We start from the raw sequence: 27957 nt of genomic DNA on the forward strand, positions 1-27957 counted from the left end.
TTCTCATATGTCTCCCATCTTTATGGAACAGTGGTACTAAATCACTGAAGTACCCTTTGAGAAAAATATATTTTGTGTTCTACTTTGCATCCCTGCACCTGTTTTGTTGTTGTGCAGTGTGTTTGTATTTTTCTTGTCAATCATAATAAGCAAAGTTTAGAAAAAACCTGATGCTAGAGTGAGAAACTTTATTCCGATTGTTGAAAAAGTAGAATGACAACAGTTTTAACTGTAAGATATCATTGTGTGTAGGAGAAACTGTGTTCCTCCACTAGTAGCATCCATAATCTGGAATTTGACATAGCTACAAGACAACGTTGTGTTTTAAGGGAGGTCATCATCACAGGTAATCTGTTAACAGGATAGGTGGCTAATAATATATAGTTATATGTAGGTTATATGGTTATATTTATTAAAATGTCCATACAACCACTTTTTATTAAAAGAATAACATCCTCAACCTGTTTTTGAGGCTGCTTTCTGGGAAATGTAGGAAATCAATAATGCCATTGTTAGACAAGGAATGTTGGAGAAAAAGTGGGTGTGCCGACAAAAGGTAATAACTCATCTGGAAACATTTTACATCCCAAACTGATCATATCTAACAGTGTAGCTGCATGTAAAATTACACTGAAATACTACTCGAACCAAAGCTAATCCAACCATTTGCTTCAGCCAGCGATTTGGTGTAAAATCAATAATTATTCCTGGTCTGCTCGGCCCAGACGATTGCATCATAGCAAAGAAAACATTAAAACAGGAAAACAGCTACAGGATGGCTGCCATCCATACACATTCCACACCTTGAGACATTTCCAGCGCAGTGACACAGACAAAGCAAGGAAGGAGGTATAACAAATGAAGACTTGCAGCACAGAGTGGGGGTGGTTTGCCCCCGTACAACCCCGCTTTGTCTGTCTTCACTACAGGCTTAATGACCAGAGGAAATGTTGGCAAAGGCGTTGAGCAGCTAATGATCCTTTTCCTGAGCTATCACATGGAACTGGCGCGCTTTGGTTCGCTCTGTAATTGGCCTGACTTCACCGAAGGAAAATACACTGACAAAATGAATACACAGTATTTTGTTGTTTCTCCGATGCTAAGTGGCACGACCAGTATCTTGTTTGCACAAGCTGTCCCACATGGCATGCTACGGTGAATGGCTCACTCACTGCTAGATGTTAATAATAATATTTGACTCTCTGGGCAGTTTAGGTCTTTCAAAGCATAGGTGTGGTGTTTGTAAGGGCTTTTTATTTTCTCAAAAACCTTATATGTATATTTTATATATATTAAATTTTGTGTCCGAATCCAGTTCAGGAAGGTAAGGTTTAAATTCAGCTCAGATGAATCTTAGCTGTTGGCAGCTACAACAAGGTATTTCAGTTCGGAAAAACCCTGCAATTGGCATTTTTCAGGTCTGTGTCTGCCCTATGCATATTTTTTCCCCCTGCTGGGATTCAAACAAGACCTGACCCAAAACACTGACGTTATGTAGAGTTTGACATCAGTGATGCATCTGTCTGCATGAAACTATGAATCTTTCGCTACACTGACACCAATGCACTGCTTTGCTACAAAAGGCCCTCTACACTAGATTACTGGACCAGCAGGGAAACTTAAAATCCGAGAAAGAAATCTAAATATTACGAGCACATGTGTAGCAGATTTCTTGAATGTTCTTGGAAATTTTCTCGGCGCAGCGAGACCGGGGCAACAGCTGTGACACTGTCTGTTGACAATGTTGTGACAGTGGAGTGGATTTTGAGAAGTAGAGCTTTGTGCAACTAGTAGGAATTTAGTAGGAATTTAAAGCTATATTTTATATGGATGAAATAACTGTGTGATGAGAACTGCTCGTATTTAGAAACCCACAGAGAGTTTATCAACCGATTCTGCAGATCTCCTCAGCTCTACAAGTATCTTTGACCTCGTTATATTCGTTTTATGGCCCGGAACTTTACAAAAAGGTCTTAAAATCGACTGTAAGCTACCTGCAAATTTTGCAGCTAAAGAATCCCCTATATCAATCAAATCAGAGCTAAATTGAACCTACATTCATTAGACTGTCAGAAACACAACTTCAAATGAATGCTAATGTTATCCTGTAACTGTTGGATGTGTAAATAAGCCAGTGATTGCTAAAGCTTCACCACATAGCACTGACATATTATTATCTTGCTTGGTGAATGCAGGTTTAAGCCTCAGTCTTAGGTGTGCTGCCATGATGTCCCTATCTATAATGGTCAGTATTCATCAGTGTGAATCCAGTCCAGTTCACACAAAAGTGCTGCAAGGAATATTCCTCTTATACAAGACTGCAATCACCCATCTTTCTGCAGGAGAAGATACAGTAAGCTTGTCGTGCTATTCAGCCAATCGAGCTGTCTTAAGACTTTAAAGTCTCACTGCACCACTGAAATCTGTCATTCACTTGTGCCAGCTGCAGTAAAGACCACTGTCAGGAGCTCAAAAGAAAAGTGAGAAATGATTGCTAAATGATTTTCTTTAAAAAGTCTGGTGTTGTCCGTAAAGCCCGCTGGCTTTAGTGAAGGGATGAAGACAATCAGCCATCTCTAGAACCTTTCGTGTCCGGTTGCTCTGCGCTCGCTGTCCCTCTGCCAAATTCTCAAACTGTCCACCAAAGATGGAGAGGAACATTCCAAGATGCAGCCCGGGCTCAAAGCAGCCTCTGAGACAACCGGATTAACAGCCAGACAGAAAAATTCAAAGGTGGTCATGAGAGAGCAAACAGCTCGCTGCCGCATTAAGTAACTGCTTCCAGCAGTGGGTTTGCTTCTTTCACCTTGAGGAAGTACTGCAGACAGTGCTGATGATGTGTAACCTTTTCTCTTGTTTCAACATATGTATGTTATGAGTGGTAACGCATACACAGTTCTCCCCCATTGCATTGGGACCACTAGCCTTCTTGTCCCACAGCTGTAGCTGGTACTTAGTGTGCATCATGTCGTGTAATTTCATCATGTAACTAAAGTCAGGAGCAACATCTGTTGACATCTGAAGTCTTTTTGAGCCAAAATATTTAAAGTGCACTCCATGAAGGACAAAAAACAGATCCAGACTGTCACACAGAGCTCTGTTAGCCATTTAAGAAATATTGCACGTACACGTGCGCACACATCAAACCTGGGAGACTTTTTTGACCTAGGAAATGGGTGGTAGGAAAGTTTAAAGGTGTCACATTTCCACTTTGGCAGGCTTCAAAAAAGAGGTGACGAATGCTTAATGTATTAACATTTGAAAAATTTAATGCCGACAAGGTATCGAATCCACTGGGACCTCATAAATTTCTCCACAGAGCTTTAGAGTTAGTGGTAGTCAAGGGCCTGTTTGATGGATAAGGGTCTCAGAGGTGCAGTATTGATACACATTTGCTGTATAGTTTCTCAGATCTACCTCTGTTTGGCACATCAGGGATATTCATTGCCTGTAGCAGGTTTCCAAGCAACACAATTAAGGTCACCACTTCTAAACACGTAAAAATGGAATAACGTTTCTTTGTGCTGGCTAACAAAAGTGTCTAAACTAAAATGGACAGTTTTACTGTGTTGTCTGTGAAAAGCTTTTCGGATTTTTTGTATTTCTAAGGGACTGTACGAAAAAGTTTGGGATGGGGAGGGCAGTTTAAATTTATGTTTGACTTTAAAAAAAGCAAGACCCCCCCTAGAGACCATGAGTTATCAAGATATTTAATAAAAAACAAAAATGTCAACCTCATGGTGGCACTAGAGGAAAAGTCAGGGGATCACCGAAATCATTAAGGTACATCCACTGTGGATCATGAATGTTTGTACAATCTTTCTTGGCAGTCCATCCAGTAGTTGTTGGTATATTTCAACCAAAGCGGTGGACTGACTCGGTAACAGACCGACATCGCCATCCCTAGAGTCATGTAACTAATTTGATGAATTTTATTCAGTAAATCTTAAAAAAAAGGGTAGAATAAATTATCAATCATGGCCTCCAGAAGCAAGAAATGAAATCACATTGCTGTTATTTGAAAGTCAAGTCCCTAAAATGCAGCAAAGGAAAATCCCTCTTCTTCATTTTTCTTTAGAGACACATTTTCCAAGTCAGTGGTCAAATTTAACACAGCTCGGCTGATTTGAAGATTGTAATGACTGTGCTTGTGAAATAGGTCATAGGCTCCAGTCTGAATTCTTACATTTTTCCCATACCTTCTGTTCCTTCTGTAATGAAATGTCAGAACCCAACTTTTAGCCCCACTCTATCAACACAAAACGTTAACTGACAAGCTTCAACATTTTTTTACGGCTGATCCTATTTTCCGATCCTAAAACTCCTAAATGCTCAATTATTTCCTGAACACTTTCTCCACCAATGGTGGGTCTGCATTTTTCTGCATCGTTATGTGACTTTATGAGATGTTCTAACAGACGGGTCCCATCGGCAGCCAAAATCAACAGCTGTGGGTCTGCTAAATGGAAAAGAAGTCAGGCGATCTGAACAGTAACAGAGAGGGGGACTCAAATCTGTGGTGACAGAGCTGAAGCCAGGGTACACTGTCGCATTTTCGCCTCCTCTCTTTGAGTGGATCTTGTCCTTCTTTTGTTTCCTCCATTCTTTGTATAATACCCACTAAGCTAAAAAAAAACTCTCTTATAATACACTAAAAAACAGTTGATGTCCCATGTTGTTGATGTCCCATGTGTAAAAGAAATGACTGGCCTGTGTATATGTATTTACTCTGGAACCCTTTGAGGCAGCCCAAGCAGAGTAGGATTAAATTTGATATTCGTGCCTCAGTTTGGGCAACTGTACTCCAAAATATTGTGCAATGTGCAAATGCATCAACATATTTATTATGAGGAAACTATGTCAGTCAGTTTTCTTTCCCTTTTAAAATACTGTTATCGGGCTAATATCACTTGCTTTTCACAGTGTTTAATGAGCATTTTTAAAACTAAAATCAACAGAGAATATTTGGATTTTTGTCCTTTTTTCACATTATTGTAGCTTAGTTTCACTTTTTCATAACTAGCACGAATAGCCTTCAGCTGACGCCACAACAGTAGTATAAACGCACTACCTTTCCAAATGTCAAGAACGAGCCTCCATGTTTGATTGTGTCAGTCACAACAATAAAAACCAATCAATGGTAAATTGGTGAGGGCCCCGACTATATATTGTTCCCCATCCAATGATTGTGTAAGAGCGAGGTGCCAGGAAAAGAAATTTAAAACATTTTTCCAATGTCCATTTCACTTTATCTCAGTGTAGTATTGGTTTAGGAGCATAACATGTTTCTAGTTTTTCTAGTTTCAAATGGCAGACGAAGTATGCGCCCGCTAACAAATTATACGCAATTATCGGTTTTCAGTCAATCACCCGGAAGCCGTTCAACGCTGCTGTAACATTAGGAGAACGTTCGAGCTGTTTGACAGGGAAACCTTTTAGTTTTGAGAGCGAGATCCATCGATAGTGCCATTTTTTTTTTAAGACCAAAGCTTGAGAAAATAGTGTGAATGTCCTGCAGGAGTCTCAGTCATTAATCTCCCTTCCCGGTTTTCACGGAAACATTGCAAGGAATCTAAGGACGAAACACGAAACACAAACCAAATCAGTGCTATTGTGACAGTGCATCGACCTATTGGAATTACTCATGACTACGAGCTTCCACTACCGAGATGAAAGCAGGCTGACAGGAAATAGGGAGTTATTGGAGTTATTGCCAAGGTTGTCTGTGCTTTTCATGTTGCTGCAGTAACTTGGCCTTGAGATCTAGCAGGTTAATAACTACATGAACATGACGTCTTGATGCAGACAGGTATGAGGTCAGTATTTCCACACAGCTGACTGCTTGTTGTTCTTCCTGGTGTATGTTGGGAAAACAGATTTCTGCTCTCTGGATTTCATGATGGCAGACGAAGAATAGGTTACCCCGTTAGAAAGTTTCTAGGTTGCCGAAGGAATTCTGTACAACTAGGTGTACAACTGTCTTTTTCTGTCCAAGTAAACTGAGAAGTAAGTAAAGTCTTGACCATTTGCATTGCAGATTCCTTTAACAATCACAAATGTAAGCACTGTGAATTTGAGCACGAAGAAGCTGACAGTAAAATCAGTCGGGGGGGAAAACCAAAATGTTTTCTTTATAAGTGATTCGTGCAAACATGTTAAAGAAGTAAAATAGCACCAAAAAGAAAAACACAAAGAACAGTTCCTCAGATGTGAACCAGCTGTGTGTTCTCTGCTCTGCGTCTGGTTGTTCCTTCAGTACAGTTAAGAATTTGGACACAAACTAAATATTTTTGACATTTTCCACCAAAAACTCAGGAGAAGAGTCACATGGGAGTGCAGAGCTTACATGTACTGTATGTGCAAACCTGAGCAGGCCTGAGCAGCCTTTAGCTTAGCATAGTTTAGCTCCTCTCATTTAGTTTCCCCATCTTTATTTTCTTTGGCAGACAATGGAATAAAACAAGTAATTGTTTGTTCCATGGCACGGAAATCCATCTTATCATGGATTTCAGATCAGTGTGGAGTCTTACGTTTTACATATTTGTAATAGATCTCGTTGGCAATGACCGAGAGAGAAGTGTGATCTTTTTTTCAACATTTTTAATGTCAGTTTGAACAATCTGAACAGCTTCTGAACGGACCTTTGTGCTGAGACTGCCTTGTCAACTACTGTGTGTGTGCCGTTTGAGTCACAAAACCCCCTTCCTCTCAGCTAGATCTTGACCTCAGCCAGCACTGGCTAACCAAAGTAAGACCATGCCCTTAAATCTTTCTGCATGCGAAGAATGCACTGAGAGGTCCAAGTCAAACGAGAATCTTCCTCCTTGTGATATATAGCTGTGCAGCAGTTTGGGTTTCCTCTTCTCCATCAGTTTGCTTCTGTCTATAATAACCTCTAAAGCTGCAAACATGTAGCTGCAGTGGGGGTTTCTCACTCACACAGACCCTGTTTTCCTCCCTCCTTCTCTCACATACATGCACAGATCCAATGCTTCTCTTCTCTCTCAGCTCATGCAGCTCCACCCACCTGCAGATAAAAGCCAAACCCTCACCAGGGCTGCTGTTCAGCGTCTGTCTCAAACTCCTCAAAGCTCTATGATACTTCCACCCTGCAGCAACAGCACATACATAAAGGTAAGTGATGCGTCACCACCGGCACAGTAGGATTTGACGGTGATTTTGGTTGGCATGGATGCCATGTTTAGTTCTTTTTGTGGTTCAGAAGTAGCATTCAGGGAGCACTCCTAAGTGCCATAGGCATGATCAAGCTTTCAGGTTGTGTGTTTCTTGCATTGTTGTCCTATTGCAATGGTTTAACCGGATCATTTTCCCCTTTTCTCTTCTCAAAAACAGACAAATCCTCTTGTTTGAATTCTTGGAATAATGCACAAGTCACTTTTGGGGTGGCACATGATTCACAGGAGTTGGTATAAGGAAAGTAACATGGAAATGGAGAGGCAAAGCATTAAAAAAAACAAAAACCAAAAAAACTTTTGACTTCCAAAATGTTTCATAAGACCTCCTATTTCACCAAGCTCACTGCTGTGAAGCCTGTGCTGACAGACGTCTGTGCAGAGGAAGTCTGCACAGACGTGCAAAGAAATGCAAAGAAAATCCAAAAGAGACACCTCGGAAGAAAAGCTTGGGCTTTAACTTGTTCAACTAAATGCATGGTGCAGCATTTTGACAGGATTTAGCATCAGTTAATGGAATGTCTTGACATTTTAGAAATTTTAGTTGCATGTCTTTCAACACAGAAGGAAAAATGTTGGCACTTTTTCATCCAGTGTTTGAGGAATAAAAGGATTCATTGTTGAGGTTATTGTAGTTTTTAATTATCCCGCATAAATAAGAGGAAAACGGGATTAAAATTAGCTTTAGGAAGAGGCTTTCTGGCAGCACACTGGCTCTGTGAAATGAGTCAGATGGGATGGTTCGGCTACAGGAAACCTTTAAGGCAACTTACTTCTACCTATCTTCCACGTAAAACATGCAGAGGTGAATGTTTTCAGCCTGATTTTTTTCCCTCTAACCTTTTAGCATAAGGTGATCACAAACTATCCGAGCGTGCACCTGCCAGGAAACAGCTGGAAATCCCTGCTTCACATCCACCATGGATTTATCACAATGTTAAACATGTCCAAGGTTTGACTGTTGTTTCTTCAGCACTCTTTTCTGCAGCAAGTGAGTGGAAATGTGGTATAATAGCTGCTATAGCTTGCATGCTATACTATGAAAGCAGATATGTTTTGGTGCGAGTAGAAGATGTGGAAAATAAATTTGAGATACCAGCAAGGTCAGTTTTTATAGGACTGAGAGCAACTTTGTCAGATTTTCTTTTAGCCTTTGCAGCTGTTTCTAACTTCAAGCTCTTGATTGCAATTTAAAGTCGTGTTTTTCCTTTCTCAGTGAGAAAAGTCTTAATCAGGGGGAAATGTGGTAAAAGGAGCTCACGCAGTTGAGGTTAACAAGTCGTACAATTAACTTGCTGATAGTGTTTGAGTATCGTAACACCCATAATCTAGTCCTTGGGGTACTGAAAGGACTGATGGCATCAGCGAAATGTTGTTAAGGATTTTGTGTTTCAGTGCTAAGCACGAGCGCCGTGGAAACACACACAACACTGTTCTGCAGATGTGAGCAAGTCAAGAAAGATCAGCTCAAGAGAATGCAGAGCTTTAGGATCCTTGACTTCACGTATACCTGCTTGTGTTGGAAGACGTAATGAACAATTATCCGTAGTGGCATCATGTCTGGACTCCCCACCAGACTTCCCGAGATGCATTCGTGCATTTTTGTGGGTGTTTGTTTTGCTTCTCTAGGACTGCATGTTTTTTTCCATATTAGAAAGAGGAAGAAAAAGTAGACTCCCCACTTCGGCAAGCAGTTTAGAGTTAGGGGTGTGAGTTTATTTGCATCTTGAAGTTATGATCTGGGTTACACTTTGGGAAACTGCATATAATACTGTACATTCGCATTTTATGAAGCTCATCTCCGTCTCCAAATAATCAGCTTCAAGTTACCTAAATGTTTATAGTTTTAGGTCAGGGAATAAATCTATTCGAAGCAGGTCCTCACATATATGGAGTACAATTGCATTGTTTTTTTTTTGAGGTTTTTGAGGTCCAGTAAGAGAAAAATGTTATCCATGTTCTTCATAACAATCAGCTTGTCAGGAATTGACTGCATTTACTGTCAGATTTACTCTATAGTCATCACCATAAACTCTTCATTCCAAGGCAAAAAGGAGAACTTAGTGCAGTCAGCGGATTATCTCTGCAAGTCTTTATAATGGTATTCAGTCACTTATTTTATTCAGAGTATTTGATTACCGTACCTTAAAACAATTTGCTTCATCCATATTCTTCCCTTCTACTAAAACCAGTGGTATGAGTAACTGCTGAAAAATGATTTATATGAATGCAGGTAATTAACTAAACCCAAGGTTTGTATGACTTTTACAAAGGAATAAACACTGAAATTGTGCAAAATATGCTTGTTCACTTTCCTGCTGAGACATAGATACGACAGCCGGTTAGCTTAGCTTAGCATAAAGCCTGGAAAACTGGGGGAAACAGCAAGCCTGGCCCTGACCAAAGCTTACAATGCTAAGCTAAGCTAACTGTCGTCTGGCTGTAGTCTAGTCAAAGCTCAGTGAGCTCGCTAGTTAAATTTATTGCACTACGGTTGCAGTTATTCCTTGTTTCAGATCAATATAATAATTTCCTTTTTCTTTTAGATGAAAGACTTACTTTTAGGGTGAAAAAGAGGGAGCTGGAATAGAGGATGTGAATGTCTCATAAAGTTCGGAGCGCTTGGCTTTTGTTGTGGTTGAGAGGCTGAAACTTGTTTGCTTTCGAGCAGAAGCTGTAGGAGGCGAGGGCTGCAGAAGCAAACCTGTGTCTAAGCAAGTTGCAAGTCTGAACCTCCAGACTGTTTAGGAAAATCTGTACAGGAGTGAATCGCATGCTTCTGTCAGCAGGCTGTGACTTTATATATCTGTTACACTGTTAATGTTTCTTGACGTTATTTTCTCCTCCAACTCGCACTCAGACTGCCTCATAGCTCTCACCCTACTGAACAGGAAGTGTGTATGTAGCTCGGAGAGAATGTGTCTCTTGATCCCGCAGCTGCAGCCTCTGGGATTTGAGGCCATGCATCGAAACTCTCTCCTGCTACCATGTGGAGTACTGCAGCCTCAGAAATGTCTCAAAATATGAAACCTAAGCCGCTTTTGTGGTCATTTTGTGTTGTTAATCAAAAACAAAAAAACTTTTTTTTTCTGCAAGTGATTCATCTTTCACATTAGCTGCCATAGGGATCCAATTTACCCTCTGTGTGCAGCGAGTGGCAGTTTAATTTAAATACACCATTCTGGAATTATGGCTTCAAATTTTGCAGATTTATTGCAAAGTATCTCTTATCTAAACTCCTAAGTAGACAGGATCATTGCTCTTATTATCCCTCATAAATACTCCACTGTAAAAACATCTGGAAAGGAGGGAAAGAGAGATCATAATTTTTCTCTGAGTGGCACATTTTACAGTGTGACTATGTAACACATTAAGCTTCCAGGGACCATCATCATATATATAACTGTAACCAGTCAGACAATCTATACATGTTGCACTAAGCCCTAAAAGAGGGCCATTTTATGATCCCAATAAATTGAGATGTGTGCAAAAAAAGTAGAAGGTTTGCCAATGCAGACGACTGAAAACCACAACGACTGATCGCTTGTGGAAGTCATCTATCATCAAAGCGAAATTTTGAGCCATAAACCCCAAGAAACCCTCTCCCAAAGCAACATATAATCACCACCTAGTCATTTTTAAATATCACACTGCTCCCACGCTCCATATTTCCCCAATTATGACTCCTCTGGAAGGTTTAATTTGCCCACTTATACTATATTTTTGATGTCCCGTGCGTTTAAATTGCAAAAGCATTCATTTTAGCATGTTGGCGATCTTCCAGGATATTCATAGTCATTTTGTGACAGAGCTTTTTTGGCATTTTTGTACCTTTTATCAGATTAATTGGCAGTGTTGTACAAAGTATTCAGATCCTTCATTCAAGCAGAGGCATCAATACACAATCTAAAAATACTCCACTAGTCCAGTACAATAAATACTCCATCAAGTACTTGATGTGCGAAAAATGGCCCCTGTGGCTGATAAATACTTTTAGATAATACATTATTAGATTATTAATGGCAATGTATCAGTGTGTAAGCAGAATTTTACTGTTGTAGCTGGTCGAGGTGGAGCTACCATTCGGTGGGAACTCTTAAACAGAGTCTCCATCCACCTGTTTTTATGCACGTTCACATAAAAAAACAACAATGGAAACACCAGAAATTAAAAAAAAAAAAAAAAAAAAAAAAAAAGTTCAAATACCGGAAAAAAGTTTTTACACTTGGCTTAAGTGGAAAAGTTGGTGTATCAATAAAAAGCAACATGCAACAAAGTGCAGCGGAAACAGACGTAGTCAGTAAATCATGATGATTTGTCTACATACAGATGGGTGACAAATTACAAAAACAAAAGAAAAAAAAAAAGAAAAATGAGCGGATAAACAGAATGACAACACCCCCGCCCATCGGGCACAAGGAGTCACTGAAGTGGTTTGATGAGTATGAGAATGATGTGAATAATATTCTATGGCCTTCGCAGTCACAAATGACGGAATATCTTTTCAGAAGAATGCAGTCCATCCCTCCAGTAGAGTTCGAGAGACTTGTAGAATCAATGCCAAGGCGCATTGAAAACTGCTCCGGCGGCTCGTGGTGGCCCAGCACCTTACTAAGACACTCCGTGTTGCTTTTTCCTTTAATTTGTGACCCAGCCGTATATTAAATGTCCACTGAGGCTTCTGCTCCTCTGATGAGAGTAAAATGGCAGCAGACAAAAACATCAGATGCTTGAGGAGCGATGAGAAGTCTCTAACCTTCCTCAAATTAATATACGAAACAAACAAAAATTCCATATTTCCTTTTTTCTTCTGCATTGTTGTTCCATCATTTGAGGTTTGACCGACAACCTTAATCACGTCGCCTTGCTTTAATGGCACCGACTGGAAAATTAGCACCACTAACTGTTTATCGCCTAAAATTTGAATTACAGTTCATCTGCAATTTTTTTTCGCTTATTTTCCGGAAATCTGTCCGGAATTTCTGCTCTACTTGGATGAAAACTTTAGACACTGGCAATGTGACCATGCCCAAAACTAAACACTGCTTTTTTTATAAGGGGTCACAAGGGTCAAAATGTTCGACCTTTGAAATGTAGTAAGTAGAAGTATAAAATAGCATAAAATGAAAGAGGCAAAGTAAAAGTACTTAGTTATTTTCTACCACTGTTCATTGGAAAAGCTCAGAAACAGAAGAAGGGAGGCAACATGTGGCCTCTTGCACAGTGTATCCTGTTCTTCTCTGAATTACACAGTACACAAAATATATTTATGCAGCTGCAAACTGCAGAATTCCCTACTGGAGTCTGTGGTTTAAGCATAGCACAAATGATCAGATCTGATTATTGGCCAAACGTTGTTATTGCCTGTAAAAATAATCATTCACCAGTGGAGTGTCCCTTTGAGAGCCAGTGCAAATATGGGAGAAAGCAAGTAAAAATGTGGCAAAACTGCACGAAGTTCAGATAAATTCTTGGATTAATCCTCCTCAAAAAGTAAAAGCTTGGAATAGTCTGAAAAACCGTGCGTGTTTCTTTCCTGCTGTGCGAGATAGTGGAACATGTCGCTTAAAATAAGCTCTCCTCAGAGTAAACATTTTCAGAATCAAAAATTCATTCTTCCCAGTCTTGTTTGCCATTGATTTTTTTTTTCTCTGAACATGTGAAGTATGTAAAAATTTTAAGTGCCTCTTACATCTGAGTTGCTATTAACTTCTGTCCACTGACACCAGATACTGTGTTTTGAAAGAACTCAAAGCTAATAGGAAAATAATTCTCCTCCCGCTCCAATCTTTGCCTGAAATGAAAATTGTGGCCAGACAGTCGGTGAATTGTGGTTCCCAGAACTGAAGGAGAAGGAAAATCTGTCCATGAGATGGGCGAAGAGCTTGGGGAGACTGTGTGTGTGTGTGTGTGTGTGTGTGTGTGTGTGTGTGTGTGTGTGTGTGTGTGTGTGTGTGTGTGTGTGTGTGTGTGTGTGTGTGTGTGTGTGTGTGTGTGTGTGTGTGTGCAATTATGTGCATGTACGTATGAGTTCTTCAAAGGCTGGAGGAGCAGTAAGCAAACACTGCGGTTGCCAATTTGAAACTCATCCAGATGCCACTTCCCTTCGTGGTCACCTGGTTATTTGGAACATCAGTTTAAAATGTCATCACCTAAATATGAGGATTTTCAACCCACCCAAAGGTCAGGTAACTTCTGGTCTGCCTCGTCGAATTTGAGGCTGTAGACGTCTGCGAAGGTGACTCCGGCCTATGCTCTGCAAAGAGATCGAGTAGGTGTGAAGGAATGCTGCAAAAGAGCAAAATAGGTCGGAGAGGAACCGGAGCGGGTGGAGCAGACGTTTTGCCTCAGTTGTCAACATACTCTGATAATCTCAATATTTTCCCTTTCCCTCAAGACAAGCGAGGATGTGGGGAAAATGGAAATGTTCCCTAAATGATGGAGCTGGGATAAATCACCTGCTCGGAGACAGAAAGGGCAGTGAAGTCAGAAAAGAAAAACAGCGTCAGGTCCAGAGTATGCTTAAAATATGGTTTGTGGTTTGTGAGAATAATGCAGCAATGAGAGACTTGTTGCTCTGCGGACCGTAGATGGAAAATAAAAGACATGATGCACGAAACCAATATCGAGTATTAATTCAAGAAAAAACAAAAATAAATCTAATTGTACAAAAGTGTTTAAATCAACTAGCAAACAGACTCTTTCTCAGAGTAATTTTGTCCTTTTCTTACCGCTGGAAGCACATTTAGTTCTCCACCCAGGCTGTGGAAAACACCAGTCAACAAGAAAGACTCGTACTGATGGGATAAAAACGGAGTTTGGCGCCCTCTATTGAACCACAAGCCTCACTACTGGTCTTGTTTGCTGTTTGATTGATCATTTCTTTCACTAAAATTTGCCGCCAGAATGTGAATGTGCAAATTTTGGAAGTTATTGTGGGTAAACGTGTGTCTCAAATTGATTATTTTTTCATCCACCGTAGCTTTGAAATATCCGAATACCAAGGACATTTTTTTTTTTTTAATGGGAAATTGTTTGGTTTACAGTTTGTCAGAAAAGAGCAAAAAATGCCCATCAACCTTTAACAGATCTGAATGAAAAACTGTTTAAATTGCTTGTTTTGTTTGATTCTTGTAAGCTGAATAGGCCAAAGATATTTAATTTTCTGTCACACAGTTCAAAGAAAAGCAGCAAATCTTCACTTTTAAAGCTGGAAATCGGGAATTTTTGGCCGTTTTTCTTGAAAATATGATCGTAATCAGTAGTCAAAATGTGTTTTCTGTTGATAAATTAAGTAACTTGTCGTTTCAGCTCTGGATATAAGTGGGTTTGTTTTTTTGGCTGTAGGTGTCTCTTGTGACTTTTGTCTGCAGAAACATCTAAGTACAGTTCGCTTGCACATGGCCGCCCAAGAGAATCACTGTAGAGATGGAGTGTTTTTCTTATAAAGGTTGGATAATGCACCGCGACAGCTCTCACACACGTGCATGCAAATAGTCACATACACACACACACACAGGCACAAAGGTGCATTCCCCAGATGTTGTCTTGGAGCTTATGCTACTTCTGTCAGCTTCTTGTTGCATTCCTGTATATGTGTGTGTTTGTGTGTGTGTGTGTGTGTGTGTGTGTGTGTGTGTGTGTGTGTGTGTGTGTGTGTGTGTGTGTGTGTGTGTGTGTGTAAACTCTTCCACACTGCACTGACAGAATTATTATATACTTATTCTTCAAAAAAGTCACTATCCAAATCTGGAAAAATTTAGAGCTGTAGACAATTTTCATTCCTTATTTCAAATGGTTGAGATTTAAAAAGTACTTACAAAAAAGAGCAACATCTGTTTCGTTCTTGGGTTTGCTGTCGCTCAGGTGATCTCGGGGGGTCAGCCATTAATTGTAAGGGCGTTTTTAGGTGGTGCAGTCCATGGGCAATCCTGTCATAGGGCAGGATACTGAACCCGAAATTGCGATGCATACGAGAAGCAGTATAAGTCAGTTTGAACAAAAGCATATGCCAAATTAATGAAATGTAATATTTGCAAATAAAAGAAGGAATTGCATTTCAACACATTTTTCTTTCATTCCAAAAACAGAATTGCGTTTATCAAAGTTTGTTTTGGATCTTTTACCTTTTCCTTCATAAGAAGCAGTTTTCACCGAACAGATTTGTTTTTGTAACATTTGTTGCATAGGTGAGTGGAACCTGTGCTCCTCAATAACAAAGAGTCACTTGGTTTTGATAAAAATCTCTCTATTTTTGCTTCAGTGACAGTTTCTTTTTAGCCCTGGCCTGCAGCACTGTTAGCTGCCTGCTCTCATTGGAAAAGAAAGACCCTCTGCAATCTGTTTAAAACACAAAAGCCAGGCCTGACCACAAGCAATTATGACTGGCACCCGTATCTGTAAGCAGTGACATGCCTCTGTTCCTCATCATTTGTTTATCGAGCGGTAGAGTCCCCCATCTGGAATCGGTCAGGAGAGGAGCACAGAGGAGAGATGGAAATTTGATTATTTTCAAAGCCAAGCTGGAGGTGATAAAAGACTTGTGGCTCATCACCAAGTGGAGCCGGCTGTGGTTGTAAGCATTGGCACAGAGTTTCAGAGGAGCCAGCATCCATTCTCGGGCGAGCCTTCTTTGTTGCATGGAATTGTCATCAAGCGACGGGTGTGGAGGTGTCTGAGGAGTTTTCATCCGAGTGGAGTTCATGCGCAAGTTGGAGGACTGAAAAAAAATAAGCAGGAACATTGTTTGAAAAATGGATTCTGCCTGGTCAGTGTTGTTGAGATGTGAAGAGGACACAGTTAAGTCAGGTAGATTTTTACTGTTGAGCTACATATATAGTGGGATCAAATTTGGTTCCTTCAGTAACATGATGCAACAATAACACAAAGCAGGAAAACAGTATAAAGGACTACAGAAAGTGTGAATATACAACGAGTATAACACAGTGCAGCACTACACAGAAACACAGGTTCCAATAATATAACATGACATTCCATAGTACGCCTTGTTAAATGTCAAATTTAAAAGTTTGAAAACTCAATCCACCACTGGGAAGGACTTGGCAAAATAAAAGATCTCCACCGAATAGCACAGCAATTCCTCGCACCTAGTGTGTTTGTATTACATGCCTCTAGAAAGACAACAAACAAAGGACAGTGAAGGAGGCAACTAGCATACCTGCATCACCCTCTCATCTTGCCTCTCAGAAATCGTGTGTTGGAAATCTTCTCTAGATGAACGAAAATAAATCATTTTATCTGGTCTATACACACTCTCCAGAACAGTTGTGTCTCCCAGTGCCTGAAACTTCTCATTTGATATACGGGTCACAAGCGTCATCCAATCATGTTTCGCCCAACTGAGGAGCAACTCGCCGTTCTTGGACTTCAGCTTGTTTGACAGATTAAACAAACGAGATGTAGAGATGCTGGTATAGGGTTTTTCTTACCTTTGAACTGAGCCGGGTCAGTGGTTTCCCCCCGTTTCCACCGTTGAACAGGTGTTTTCAGTTTTCAAACCAGATCCTGCAGGAAATGGAGATGCTCAGTAGCACATTTTTTCGACTAATTTCTATGGGAAGATTGTGTTGATAGCTGAACTCGTGTATGTCCCTTTTTTTTTGGTGGATATGGTATCATCTGTTGTGCAGCAAGAAAAGCAGTGGTAAGCAGCTGGACACAGGGCTGTGCTCTCCCTCTCTAGTAAAAGTGGCATATTTCAGATTTTATGCTAAAACAAGCAACCGGTGACAAAGCACACAGCCTCTGGTATTGTCAGGTCTCTTTTGGGCCGCATTTACTGAAAACAATCCAGGAAGAATCACTTTTCACGTGCAACTTTGGTCAGATGAATCACACAAATCTGAAATTTCAACTCATCCTGATATACTGCCCAGTCTCCGACACCATGTGAATTTGTTATTTCAACAGAAATGTTGGCTGTACGATCAGAAAGATCAGATATTACAAAGAATTTCAGCTCCACGGGGCTTTTTCTTTAAATAGCTCCATTAATCTTGCCCATCGCCACATATTTGCTGATCGATAAGTTAGAATGGAAAGCATATGGTTGTGCTGGAAAAAAGGGTGTCTGGAAATTACCTGTTAAAGCAAAAGGTGGAATTGTTTTCTTTTCTGAGTCCGGCGATGAAAAAATCTCCCTGTAGCCCCAGAAATAGACCAGTTTCTGGCAAATATTGTTTACTTTACTGGATTCCTCTTAGATTCTGCCAAGGCAGTTGCGGATCTTCCTTGGGTCCTCACATTAAAAGACATCCAAGTAAAACATTAATAGAAACGCCAGAGCAAGTTCCTTAGGAAAAAATGCAATAGATTAAAAAAAAACAACAAAGCAGCCGATCTTGCACAACAACACAAAACTATCAGTAATATCAGGAAATTGTTCCCTAGTCTGGGATCAAGTAATAACTAATAGTCATTCATCAATACAGAAAGTGGGAGAACTGAAAAAGGTTCAGGTGTAACTCAAAATATAGCTTTCCTGATGAAAACAAGCTGTTTAGGAGGAGATAGGGTTCAGTGTGTTCAGCGTGATCTGAGTTTATGTATATATGTATATATTTTAATGCTGAAACAGAAAATGTCCTTAACCCTGCCCCAAGACATAAGGTCACCACAGATGCAACTGCCAAAAGCTGCATCCAACCTCCGAAATGAGATCTGTGACTCATGCGGCTCGTCCTGTTAGTGGGATAGGATGTGTTTTTGTCTGCTTCGTCTCTGTAAGCCCTGAAGACTGACGTATCCTTGGAGGTCGGAGGGAACATGTGTTTCAAAGCACCGGCCTGTCCTCTTTGTTTTGCTGACTTATTGTTTTACGGAGGTCGTCTCGTTTCCTTGCCAAGCATATGTTCCTTCTTTGTCTGCAGAGAATAGCTTGCTTTGCACGAGTACAAAGGGTTTTGACTACGGCAACGATCAGTTTGTGAAATCATGTTCAATTTAGAAGATCAATACTTGAGGATCTATCTCTTGCTGGCTCTGCGTCTGAAAAATATGTTTAACAAATGATTTGTTCTGGCACTTGGGTTTGGGGAAACATTTAAAAACTGTTTAGTCTGGTCATAATAGCAGTACATGGCACTGAAACACTTAAATAACCAAGTTTTAGTCAGTTGACAAGCTGTTTTCAATTTAAGCTTTTAAACTGTCTATTTAACTATCATTGCCCAATTTTCTCTACAAAACATTCATTAGAAACTTAAAACCACACATTTAGTACTTTATTTGAGAAGTTATTGTCATTTTGACTGACCTGGCCAGGTAGTACTTTAGATTTGATTGATTAGATTATTTTGTTAATGGCTACTTTATTTCTGCTGTGGTTTTTCGGGTCGGTTTTTCAACTGTGGTGAAACAAACAATGCATGTGCTACAGTGTTTGCTTTTTTGCAGACATGCTAAATACATGTATTTCCATTCATCTGAAAGCCTGTCCGCTTACCTTACACTTGCACTACTTTTTAAAAATGAGTTAATGATCTCACAAATCAGACGTGACTACTCAGATATCTGTATATGATGCTGCCGACCTAAGCTTCTCGAGATACTTTATAAGCACCTTTATTCATTTTTATTATTAATAAAGCACATTTCAAAAAACCCAAATTACAAAGTCCTTCACACAAGGCAGCAAATTATAATCAAGAAGAGTTTAAAACCTAATCTAAACTTTTTAATAAAATAGATAAAAGCAGTTTCAGAAATATTAGATAAAAGAGATAAAGAGAAACAGTCAAGTGAGATAAAAAAAAAAACTCAAGTAAAATCAGGATAAGTTCTTTGATAAAAGTATGTTTTAAGAAAAGGATTAAAGTCCCTGAACCCGAAGACTAAGCCGGGCTTCTGGAACAGATAAAAATAATCCTCTGCCCAAGGATCTCAAACCATATGCAGGCTTGTATAATGAGTCCAGACCACAAAGAACCTTAAAAGTCATCAAAAACATCTTAAAATCAATTCTTAAACATAGTGGGAGCCAGTGTAAGGAGGCTAAAAGAGGTGCTAATGTGGCCAAGCCTCTTGGTTCAGGTTAAAAGCCCGGCAGTTGAGTTCTGTACTGTCTGTTGTCCGTAGAGCCTGGGTTAAGTATTTCTAAGACAATACGTGAGTGGTACGCTGCATAAAACTAGATTAGTATCCAACAAGACACCAAGATTTCTTGCTGCAGGCTTGATCGGTTCTAATTAACATGAGAATTTGTAGTTGTAGTTGTTGTAGTTCTAAAAACTGACGAACAGTGAAACAAACTGTACTGACTTTCCATATGTGGTCATCCGGTCTCATAGCTGTACGTACTCTGTAGTCTCTGTCCATGGTGCTGGACCTATACATTGTAAATGGCATTTCTCACTTTGAGAGGCCTCTAAATTCAGTCAGATGGGTGTGTTGACCTGTAACGGTGGATTAAATGATCATTAAGTGCTTCCTATGAGGTTTTGTTTACAGGTTATGTAGCCTTTTTAAGTCAATTTCCACAAACCAGTCTTCAGGTTGCTGTCCTTATCAGATTACTGTTTTTGTTGTATTTCAGCAGCTGGGTGGCCATGGATATATAGAGCCTTTATAATTGCAGAAAAACAGCAGATAAGTTGAACATTTTAGCCTGAGATTTCCGAATTCTCTGCACTTACCAAGCCCAGTACTAAACCAGATGACGTTTCAATAATCTCCCAGACGGGCTGCAAGGATACAGTTTTATAATTTTCCAGTTGATTACATTTATTTTTAATACTCCCATCCCCGCATTCCTCAAGGAAAAGGGTGTGTCTCAGCATAACTGCATCAGGGCCAAAATATGTCTACCAGGTGCGGATGGCACCTTAGTGTTACGAACCCCAGGCCTCTGGGAAAGGTCACCACCTGACATTCATCGAGCCTGACATTCATGTTTTTTGCAGGGCCCAGCAGGACTGCAGCTCACACCTGGCTGGAATCCCGTGCATGGCCACCATCCCACTCATGCCTTGGAAACGACCCAGGGAAGCGACCTAAAGTGAGGGGAAGTAGAGGAGAAACCAGACGAAGGAGGCGCAGGCCAAAGAAGGTGGCGACCACCAGTTTGAGAGTAAGAGAGTTTTGTGGTTTCGCATGGTGGCAGGCTGTTGATGCAAACCGAATACGAATGAAAATTAAAGACGTGAATCGCATGTCAACCTCAGCTGCGTACATTTTAGTTCATATGTGCGATTCAGTGTGCAACTATCACCTGAGTTTATGTGGATGTACATAATGTTATGAAGCAAAATACTGTACAGTACTGACTTCAGTGAAAAGTTGGGTAACTTTAACTGTGAATAAGTGCTGTTAATATCAAAGTCATACATAGCTTTCATTATGGTCATTAACTATAAGGCTCATTCCATACATAGCCAGAAATTTTGAAATTCTTAGATTATTAGTCTTAATTCTCACCCACTAATCCAACTACCTAAGAAATGTTCGACTTGCGACAAAACAAACTCTGTAAAAAAAATTTAAAAATATTTTTTTAGTCATTTGTATCTTCCCACAAAATTCCACAGTCATCATCTTCAGCCTGACACTACTTAGCTTGCTTTCTTTAAATAACTGCCCAGAAAAATGTAAGCAAGTCTAATTTCCATTGTTTCAGCTCTCCAAAAACTTCGATCTTCTTGGTTCTGTTTCAGGACACACAAATACCACAGAGGAGTAAAACATACATTCGCCCATCACTGTTTATTTTCTCACTGTGCTCTTGGCAGCACTTTCCCAGTCTCTTTAGCGCAGGCATGTTTAAAGGATTAAGGATTACGGCGGCGTCCTCTGTGGGGCCTCTTAATTATAATATATGTTTTAGCAGTGTATGCAATGTAATTCACGTCAAGGAAAGAGACTGAGGCTTGTACACAGTGTGTTTGAATAGATGTGTAAACACAGGAAAGGAGAGGGTTTTTGTTTCTTTCGGAGTTTGAGCACAGTGGGTTTCATAAGACCCAGAGTGTCGGCTTTTGAAATCGTCTCTTCATTCGGCTGCTTGATCGAAGAGCACAGCCTGCTGGTCACAAACTAATATGAGGGCTGCTACGGTGAAGAATATCTGCTTTTATAAAAGCGTCAAATGCTGTTTGTGCAGTTTGCCTGGGTCTGGGGACCACAGATTTATAGCAGAAAGACATTGTTACATACTGAAGCTGTGAAGCATGAAAGATGCAGGCTATCCTTTAAGAAGAGCTGATAAAAGACATGATCCGGGTGCATTAGGGGAAGTATATGACTCACACAAGGGACCTAAAGTCAGGATAGCCTAGCCTCTGATGCTTTGATTTTGACCGTCCTCTTTTTTTTTATTTCTCTCGCGCAAGTCCCCCGACTTTATGGAAGGCCAGCGTGGAGCGCCCCTTTAAATACAGGAGTCACGGTGTTGTTGTGCCAACAAGCCACATGTGCCAGCATTTAATCAAAATTACACAGAGTGAGGAAAACACACAGACCAAGGCTAAATGCGGGAAACTTCTGATAATAAGCCAAAATAAGAACACAAATAATTACAATTTGTACAACAGTTACAATTTTAGCGAAAATTTGATTAGATACCATGTTTGACATTTTATTTTCTTCTCCACCACAGAAAAATGGTGGCTGCACCCCTCCGTTCTTTCTGTCTCCTCATCACAGTGTTCCAGCTGTGTTTATTACGCCTGGCCCATTGTGGGGCGTATTATGGACATAAGCAGCTGCCTCAACAGCACCAGCCCCAACAGCACCAGCCCCTGCCACAGTACAATGATGGGTATCCTCAGCAACAGTTTATGGGGAACGAGATGCCACTTATGCCAATGGTGCCTCAGTATGGACAAGAGCTTCCTCAGCTGCCTTTGCAAATGGGCAAAGAGAGGCCACTGACTGAGGGCAAAGGTGAGGTCAACTTGTTACTGGAAAATGTTCTTAATGTTTGATTTTACAAAAGGACAGTCCTAATCAAATTATTATTAATTATTATCAATCAAATAACACAATCTGTTTGAAGTTTTAATGGATACAGAAAGACATTAAGAGTTCTAATTTAACGCATATAAACTCTTAGTTTTCCTGTTTACACAAACACACACATGACGAGATGTAATGATTTTAACACTCAGAACCATTCTGAAGGGAGAGTCAAATAAAACATAAAACATCATAATTCTGTTTAAACCACTCAAAAAAGTTTGCTTTTATGATATGCCTTAAATCCTGTTCTCATTACAGTCTAAAAATATGTACCAACATCTGTTTATTGCATTTAATTTGATTTTAAAGATGAAAATCTTAGTTTGTATTCAAAGCTTGGACGAAAAATATTATATGGCTATATGGCTATATATTTTTATTATTATTATTTTTATGTATTTATTTTTTTAAAAGCCCAAGTATTGTATTAGCATTAGCAAATCTTAAATAGTTCATTCCTTAATTATCACACAAGAAAATGGCTTGATAGCAGTTTTTAGTTTTTAGTTGTCGCTAAAAACCATCTATTCTAAAATATATAAAGAAATATTCGGTTGAAATGGAGGAGAACCTCTAAGGAAACTTGGCTTGAAAGTGATTTAAAATTGCATTATTCATTTTGCACTGTCCACTAAATTGTTTCCTCTTTTTCCCAGGACAAACATTCCCCCGAGGGGCTAAAGGCCCACCTCCCCCAGGTCCTGGTGGAGAAGGTCTCAGAGAGGGACCACAAGGAATTCAGGGCCCCCCTGGACCAACAGGACCACCAGGACCACAAGGCCCCCCAGGACTACCAGGCCAGGGATTGCCAGGGTTACCTGGAAAGCCAGGGCCTCCTGGTCCTCAAGGTTACCCAGGAATAGGAAAACCTGGCATGCCAGGATTGCCAGGAAAACCTGGAGGACCTGGATTACCAGGACCAAAAGGTGACCTTGGCCCTAATGGTGGTGAAGGACCAACTGGACTTCCTGGACCTGCAGGGCTCCCAGGTCCCCCTGGACTCCCTGGTATTTCAAAACCAGGAGGCCAGGGGCTCCCAGGACAGCCCGGTCCTCTAGGGGAGCCTGGTCAAAAAGGTCTACCTGGGCTACCTGGTCCTCCAGGCCCCATAGGAGACAAAGGAATTGGTCTACCTGGCTTGCCGGGTTTGAAAGGACCTGGCGGACCGCCAGGTCCACCTGGACATGTGGGCATCCCTGGCATTGGTAAACCTGGCCTCAATGGTCTCCCTGGACAACCAGGGATACCAGGAAAGCCTGGTCCTCCTGGGGAGGCAGGACTAGCAGGGCCACCTGGTGAAAGAGGTCATCCAGGACCACCAGGCTTGCCAGGAATTGGAAAACCAGGAAAAGATGGTTTTCGAGGGCAACCAGGGCCCTCGGGAGGGAAAGGGGAACCAGGTGCTCCTGGTTTACCAGGGGGTCCAGGATTGCCAGGCTATGGTAAACCAGGGTTTCCAGGACCTAAGGGTCACAAGGGACATGCTGGTCTTCCTGGACCTCCAGGCCCTAAAGGTGATAAAGGCCATGGAGGTCTTCCAGGGGTCGTTGGTCCCACTGGCCCTAGTGGTATGCCTGGCCCACCAGGTCCAATAGGGCCACCCGGTAGTCTTGGTTTCCCAGGGCAAAAGGGAGAGGATGGAGCTGGGGGACCAAAAGGAAATCCAGGAATTAAGGGTGAATTTGGGCCTCCAGGTCTTCCGGGACAGCCTGGTAGGTCCGGAGAGGGTGGATTACCAGGACCAAAAGGTGACCTTGGCCCTAATGGTGGTGAAGGACCAACTGGACTTCCTGGACCTGCAGGGCTCCCAGGTCCCCCTGGACTCCCTGGTATTTCAAAACCAGGAGGCCAGGGGCTCCCAGGACAGCCCGGTCCTCTAGGGGAGCCTGGTCAAAAAGGTCTACCTGGGCTACCTGGTCCTCCAGGCCCCATAGGAGACAAAGGAATTGGTCTACCTGGCTTGCCGGGTTTGAAAGGACCTGGCGGACCGCCAGGTCCACCTGGACATGTGGGCATCCCTGGCATTGGTAAACCTGGCCTCAATGGTCTCCCTGGACAACCAGGGATACCAGGAAAGCCTGGTCCTCCTGGGGAGGCAGGACTAGCAGGGCCACCTGGTGAAAGAGGTCATCCAGGACCACCAGGCTTGCCAGGAATTGGAAAACCAGGAAAAGATGGTTTTCGAGGGCAACCAGGGCCCTCGGGAGGGAAAGGGGAACCAGGTGCTCCTGGTTTACCAGGGGGTCCAGGATTGCCAGGCTATGGTAAACCAGGGTTTCCAGGACCTAAGGGTCACAAGGGACATGCTGGTCTTCCTGGACCTCCAGGCCCTAAAGGTGATAAAGGCCATGGAGGTCTTCCAGGGGTCGTTGGTCCCACTGGCCCTAGTGGTATGCCTGGCCCACCAGGTCCAATAGGGCCACCCGGTAGTCTTGGTTTCCCAGGGCAAAAGGGAGAGGATGGAGCTGGGGGACCAAAAGGAAATCCAGGAATTAAGGGTGAATTTGGGCCTCCAGGTCTTCCGGGACAGCCTGGTAGGTCCGGAGAGGGTGGATTACCAGGACCAAGAGGTTTACCAGGGCCCATGGGGCCAAAAGGAGAAGCTGGTATCAGGGGTTTACCTGGTGCCCCTGGTGCTGCAGGATTACCAGGACCGAGAGGAGAGGGGGGGCAACCTGGAGAGACAGGCCACCAGGGACCACAGGGAATTCCAGGACTTACAGGACCAGGGGGACCAATTGGACCTCCCGGGCTGCCAGGGCAAAAAGGTGAAACAGGCCTGCCTGGTAAACCTGGATATCCTGGTGACGGAAAGCCAGGCCCCCCTGGTCATATTGGTCTTCAAGGTAACCCTGGACCCAGTGGCCCCCCTGGACATCCAGGGCAGCCAGGACAACCTGGACCCCCTGGTCCTCCAGGACTACCTTCTGTATCTCCTGACCTAGGACAGATCCTCCCTGTGAGCGGCCCATACAGTGGCCAAAAACAAGGGTACAAGCAAGCAAGGAATGGAGGCGAGATTGGTGGAAATGTCCTGGAGATGCCTGCGTTCACAGCTAAGCTCACAAATCCATTCCCTCCTGTTGGCTCTCCAGTAATCTTTGACAAACTCCTGCACAACGGCAATCAAGACTACAATCCCCAAACTGGTATTTTCACCTGTAGCGTACCAGGGATCTACTACTTTGCCTACCATGTCCACTGCAAAGGAGGTAATGTGTGGGTGGCACTGATGAAGAACAATGAGCCAGTAATGTACACTTATGACGAGTACAAAAAGGGCTTGCTGGATCAGGCTTCAGGGAGTGCTGTACTCCCTTTACGACAAGGAGACACTGTGCACATACAGCTGCCATCGGACCAGGCTGCCGGACTTTATGCTGGTCAGTATGTCCACTCAACATTTTCTGGCTACTTATTGTACCCAATGTAAGAAATGTGTATAAATAAAGGCAATAGTAATGACATATTGATGGTAAATTTGACCATATTGATAAGAAAACTACTTCACGCTCGAAGGTACAATTTACAACGAGTGATGGCAGAATAGTGTTTTTCATAGCAGCAACATACTTGATTGAATTATTCATTACGTTATATACATCACATCTGTATTTACATACATCATTGGAGTCTTCATTGGTGCAGTTATGAAATAATGATCGCATTATGTGTATAAATATCGTGATAAACCATCTGGTTGTTGGCTATGATATGTAGGAAGCAAAGTTTCTTGTGAGGGTTCTGTGTTGTGGAGAGCAGAGGTCAGAAAATACTACCAAATATATCAGTTGTCATAATTCTTGTATGTTTACCTTGTGCATTTATCCTTATATCCACCTACACACAATATATCAGTTCCTGGAACAGTAAGGCTTTATGTTGCAGAATTGTACTCATGTTTCACAATTTTTTTGCTATACAGTTATAAACTGTACACTGGGCACATAAGATCATATTGGTTTCATTGTATAATGCATTTACTCACAGTTATCGTAACATACAGTTGGTTATGTAAGTAGGGTCATCATACAGTTAATAAGTTATTGTTGGTCTTCTTATGCTATTTGGAAAATGCAGCTTTTAAATACAACAGAGTCCTTTGTCTCAAAATCTTTTGGATATTTTATCCAATTTCATATGATAGCTCAGTCCAGAACACAACAGAAGAAATACTTTGCAGTTTTGCCCACAATTTGGCAGTTGAACTATCTTTTGATTCTTTCCATTTCACCATTTGATGTCATACATTTGTTTTGTTTGTAATAAATATGAATTCTTTGAAAGGTTTTGTCAGTTTGTCAGTATTCTCTGTAATTTATTTGTTTGACTACTGATTACTTAGGATTGTTCTGTTTTTTGTTAAACAGCAAATGAGGGAATTCATTCCAAAATGCAGAACACAACATACATGTTCTGTGGCAAAAAATTACACAAGTATTCAACAATGCACATACACATTTATATCTGTATGTGTCAGTATTTTACAGTTTTTATTTTTAGGTTAGGTGTTCAAACTGTGGATGTGCCATTTTGGAATGAAATTCTTTTAAACCCTTTTCCCTCCTTTTTGTGCTTTAAAAAAAAAATTTGGACAATGGTGCAAAGCATGAGCAAATAAAAAACTGTGCCTAAATATGTGAATTTTGGTCTGTCTTGCTTTCAGTGGTGACTTTTAAGAAAGAAATAAAAACGGTTGTCTTGACTGGATTTTCATTGTCTTTACACTCGTGTGTTCATCTGTATGCTGCATGCACTGAACAGAATTTATCGGAAATAACTTCTGAAACAGAGAGAGAGTTGATCATGAAGCCTTAGCATGTACATAAACAAATGGACATCTGCTAAAAATACTTAATGTCAGTTTCTATGCCATTGAGCACTAAACAGACAATACCAAGTGCCAGATATCATAGTAGAAACTGAGCGACCAGGAACTGAAAAATCGATGAGACTTGTTTTCACAGACAAACCTGGCAACACAGAGAAATTGCACTGTATCGGTTCTGCCAACAATAAACTGTGGAGACCATGGATGGATTACTGAATGGGCACAGGCCCAGAGGACCAAAGGTTCAAGGGGCCCCTGGTCTTCATCTGAAATATATCCCAGAAAGAGAAACATAACAAGCATAAAGAGACACGGAAAGACTACAAACAGACACAAAACGATGCAAAACAGCCACAAAGAGATACAACAAGACTACAAAGAGATGCAGAAAGACAGATGCAAAATGACCAGGAAGAAGAAAGAAGAGTTTTGAGTCTACAAATAGACTCAAAACTTCCACAGAGATGCAAAACAATGCAAAACAACCACAAAGGGATGCAAAATGTCCACAAAATAACCACAAGAGACACAAACAGTGTCTCGCTCCAGTATATGTCTGTGCCCAGGTGCCTGTTCATTCGGCCTGTATAAAGACGTCAGAATAATTCTTTACCAAAATAAAACATAATCCCAAGAATTAAACAACACTAAATCTGACCAAAACAGACATTGCCATAGAGGCAGCAAAATATGTCACAAGCTGAGCAAAAACCAGGTGAAACAACTCAAAACTGGACTAAGTGTCTTCAAAATCTAACTCCTCATTTTGATTTGTCATGTTTTCTTTTCTTCTACGGTTGTCACCATTAACATAACATTTCGACTCTATCTCACAGATATCATCATATCGTGTTTTTCTGTATTTTTTTAATGAATTTATTCAATGGTTTTTTATAGTATACAAAAACACAGGCTATTGTAATTATGAATAATTCAACTTTTATTGTAAATCTTGCTTCA

The 27957-nt window shown here is 41.2% G+C and overlaps 1 protein-coding gene across 1 annotated transcript; it reads left to right on the forward strand.

Annotated features, from left to right (window-relative positions):
- The first annotated feature begins 5912 nt into the window (after positions 1-5912).
- LOC120798074 (collagen alpha-1(VIII) chain-like) lies at positions 5913-26869 on the forward strand. The gene is made up of 5 exons (XM_040142080.1): positions 5913-6006; positions 7009-7134; positions 20114-20280; positions 21805-22091; positions 22823-26869. The coding sequence occupies exons 4-5, from the start codon at positions 21809-21811 to the stop codon at positions 25597-25599; spliced, it is 3060 nt and encodes a 1019-aa protein (XP_039998014.1). The 5' UTR covers positions 5913-6006; positions 7009-7134; positions 20114-20280; positions 21805-21808; the 3' UTR covers positions 25600-26869.
- Positions 26870-27957: the final 1088 nt, after the last annotated feature.

Source organism: Xiphias gladius, chromosome 13, assembly GCF_016859285.1.
Source record: "Xiphias gladius isolate SHS-SW01 ecotype Sanya breed wild chromosome 13, ASM1685928v1, whole genome shotgun sequence".
In the NCBI taxonomy this organism is placed as follows: domain Eukaryota; kingdom Metazoa; phylum Chordata; class Actinopteri; order Istiophoriformes; family Xiphiidae; genus Xiphias; species Xiphias gladius.

Coding starts and splice junctions, on each gene's coding strand:
- LOC120798074 (XM_040142080.1), top strand. CDS start 21,809: ATGGTGGCTGCACCCCTCCGTTCTTTCTGTCTCCTCATCACAGTGTTC. Junction 22,092..22,822: donor GCCACTGACTGAGGGCAAAG/GTGAGGTCAACT, acceptor TCTTTTTCCCAG/GACAAACATTCCCCCGAGGG.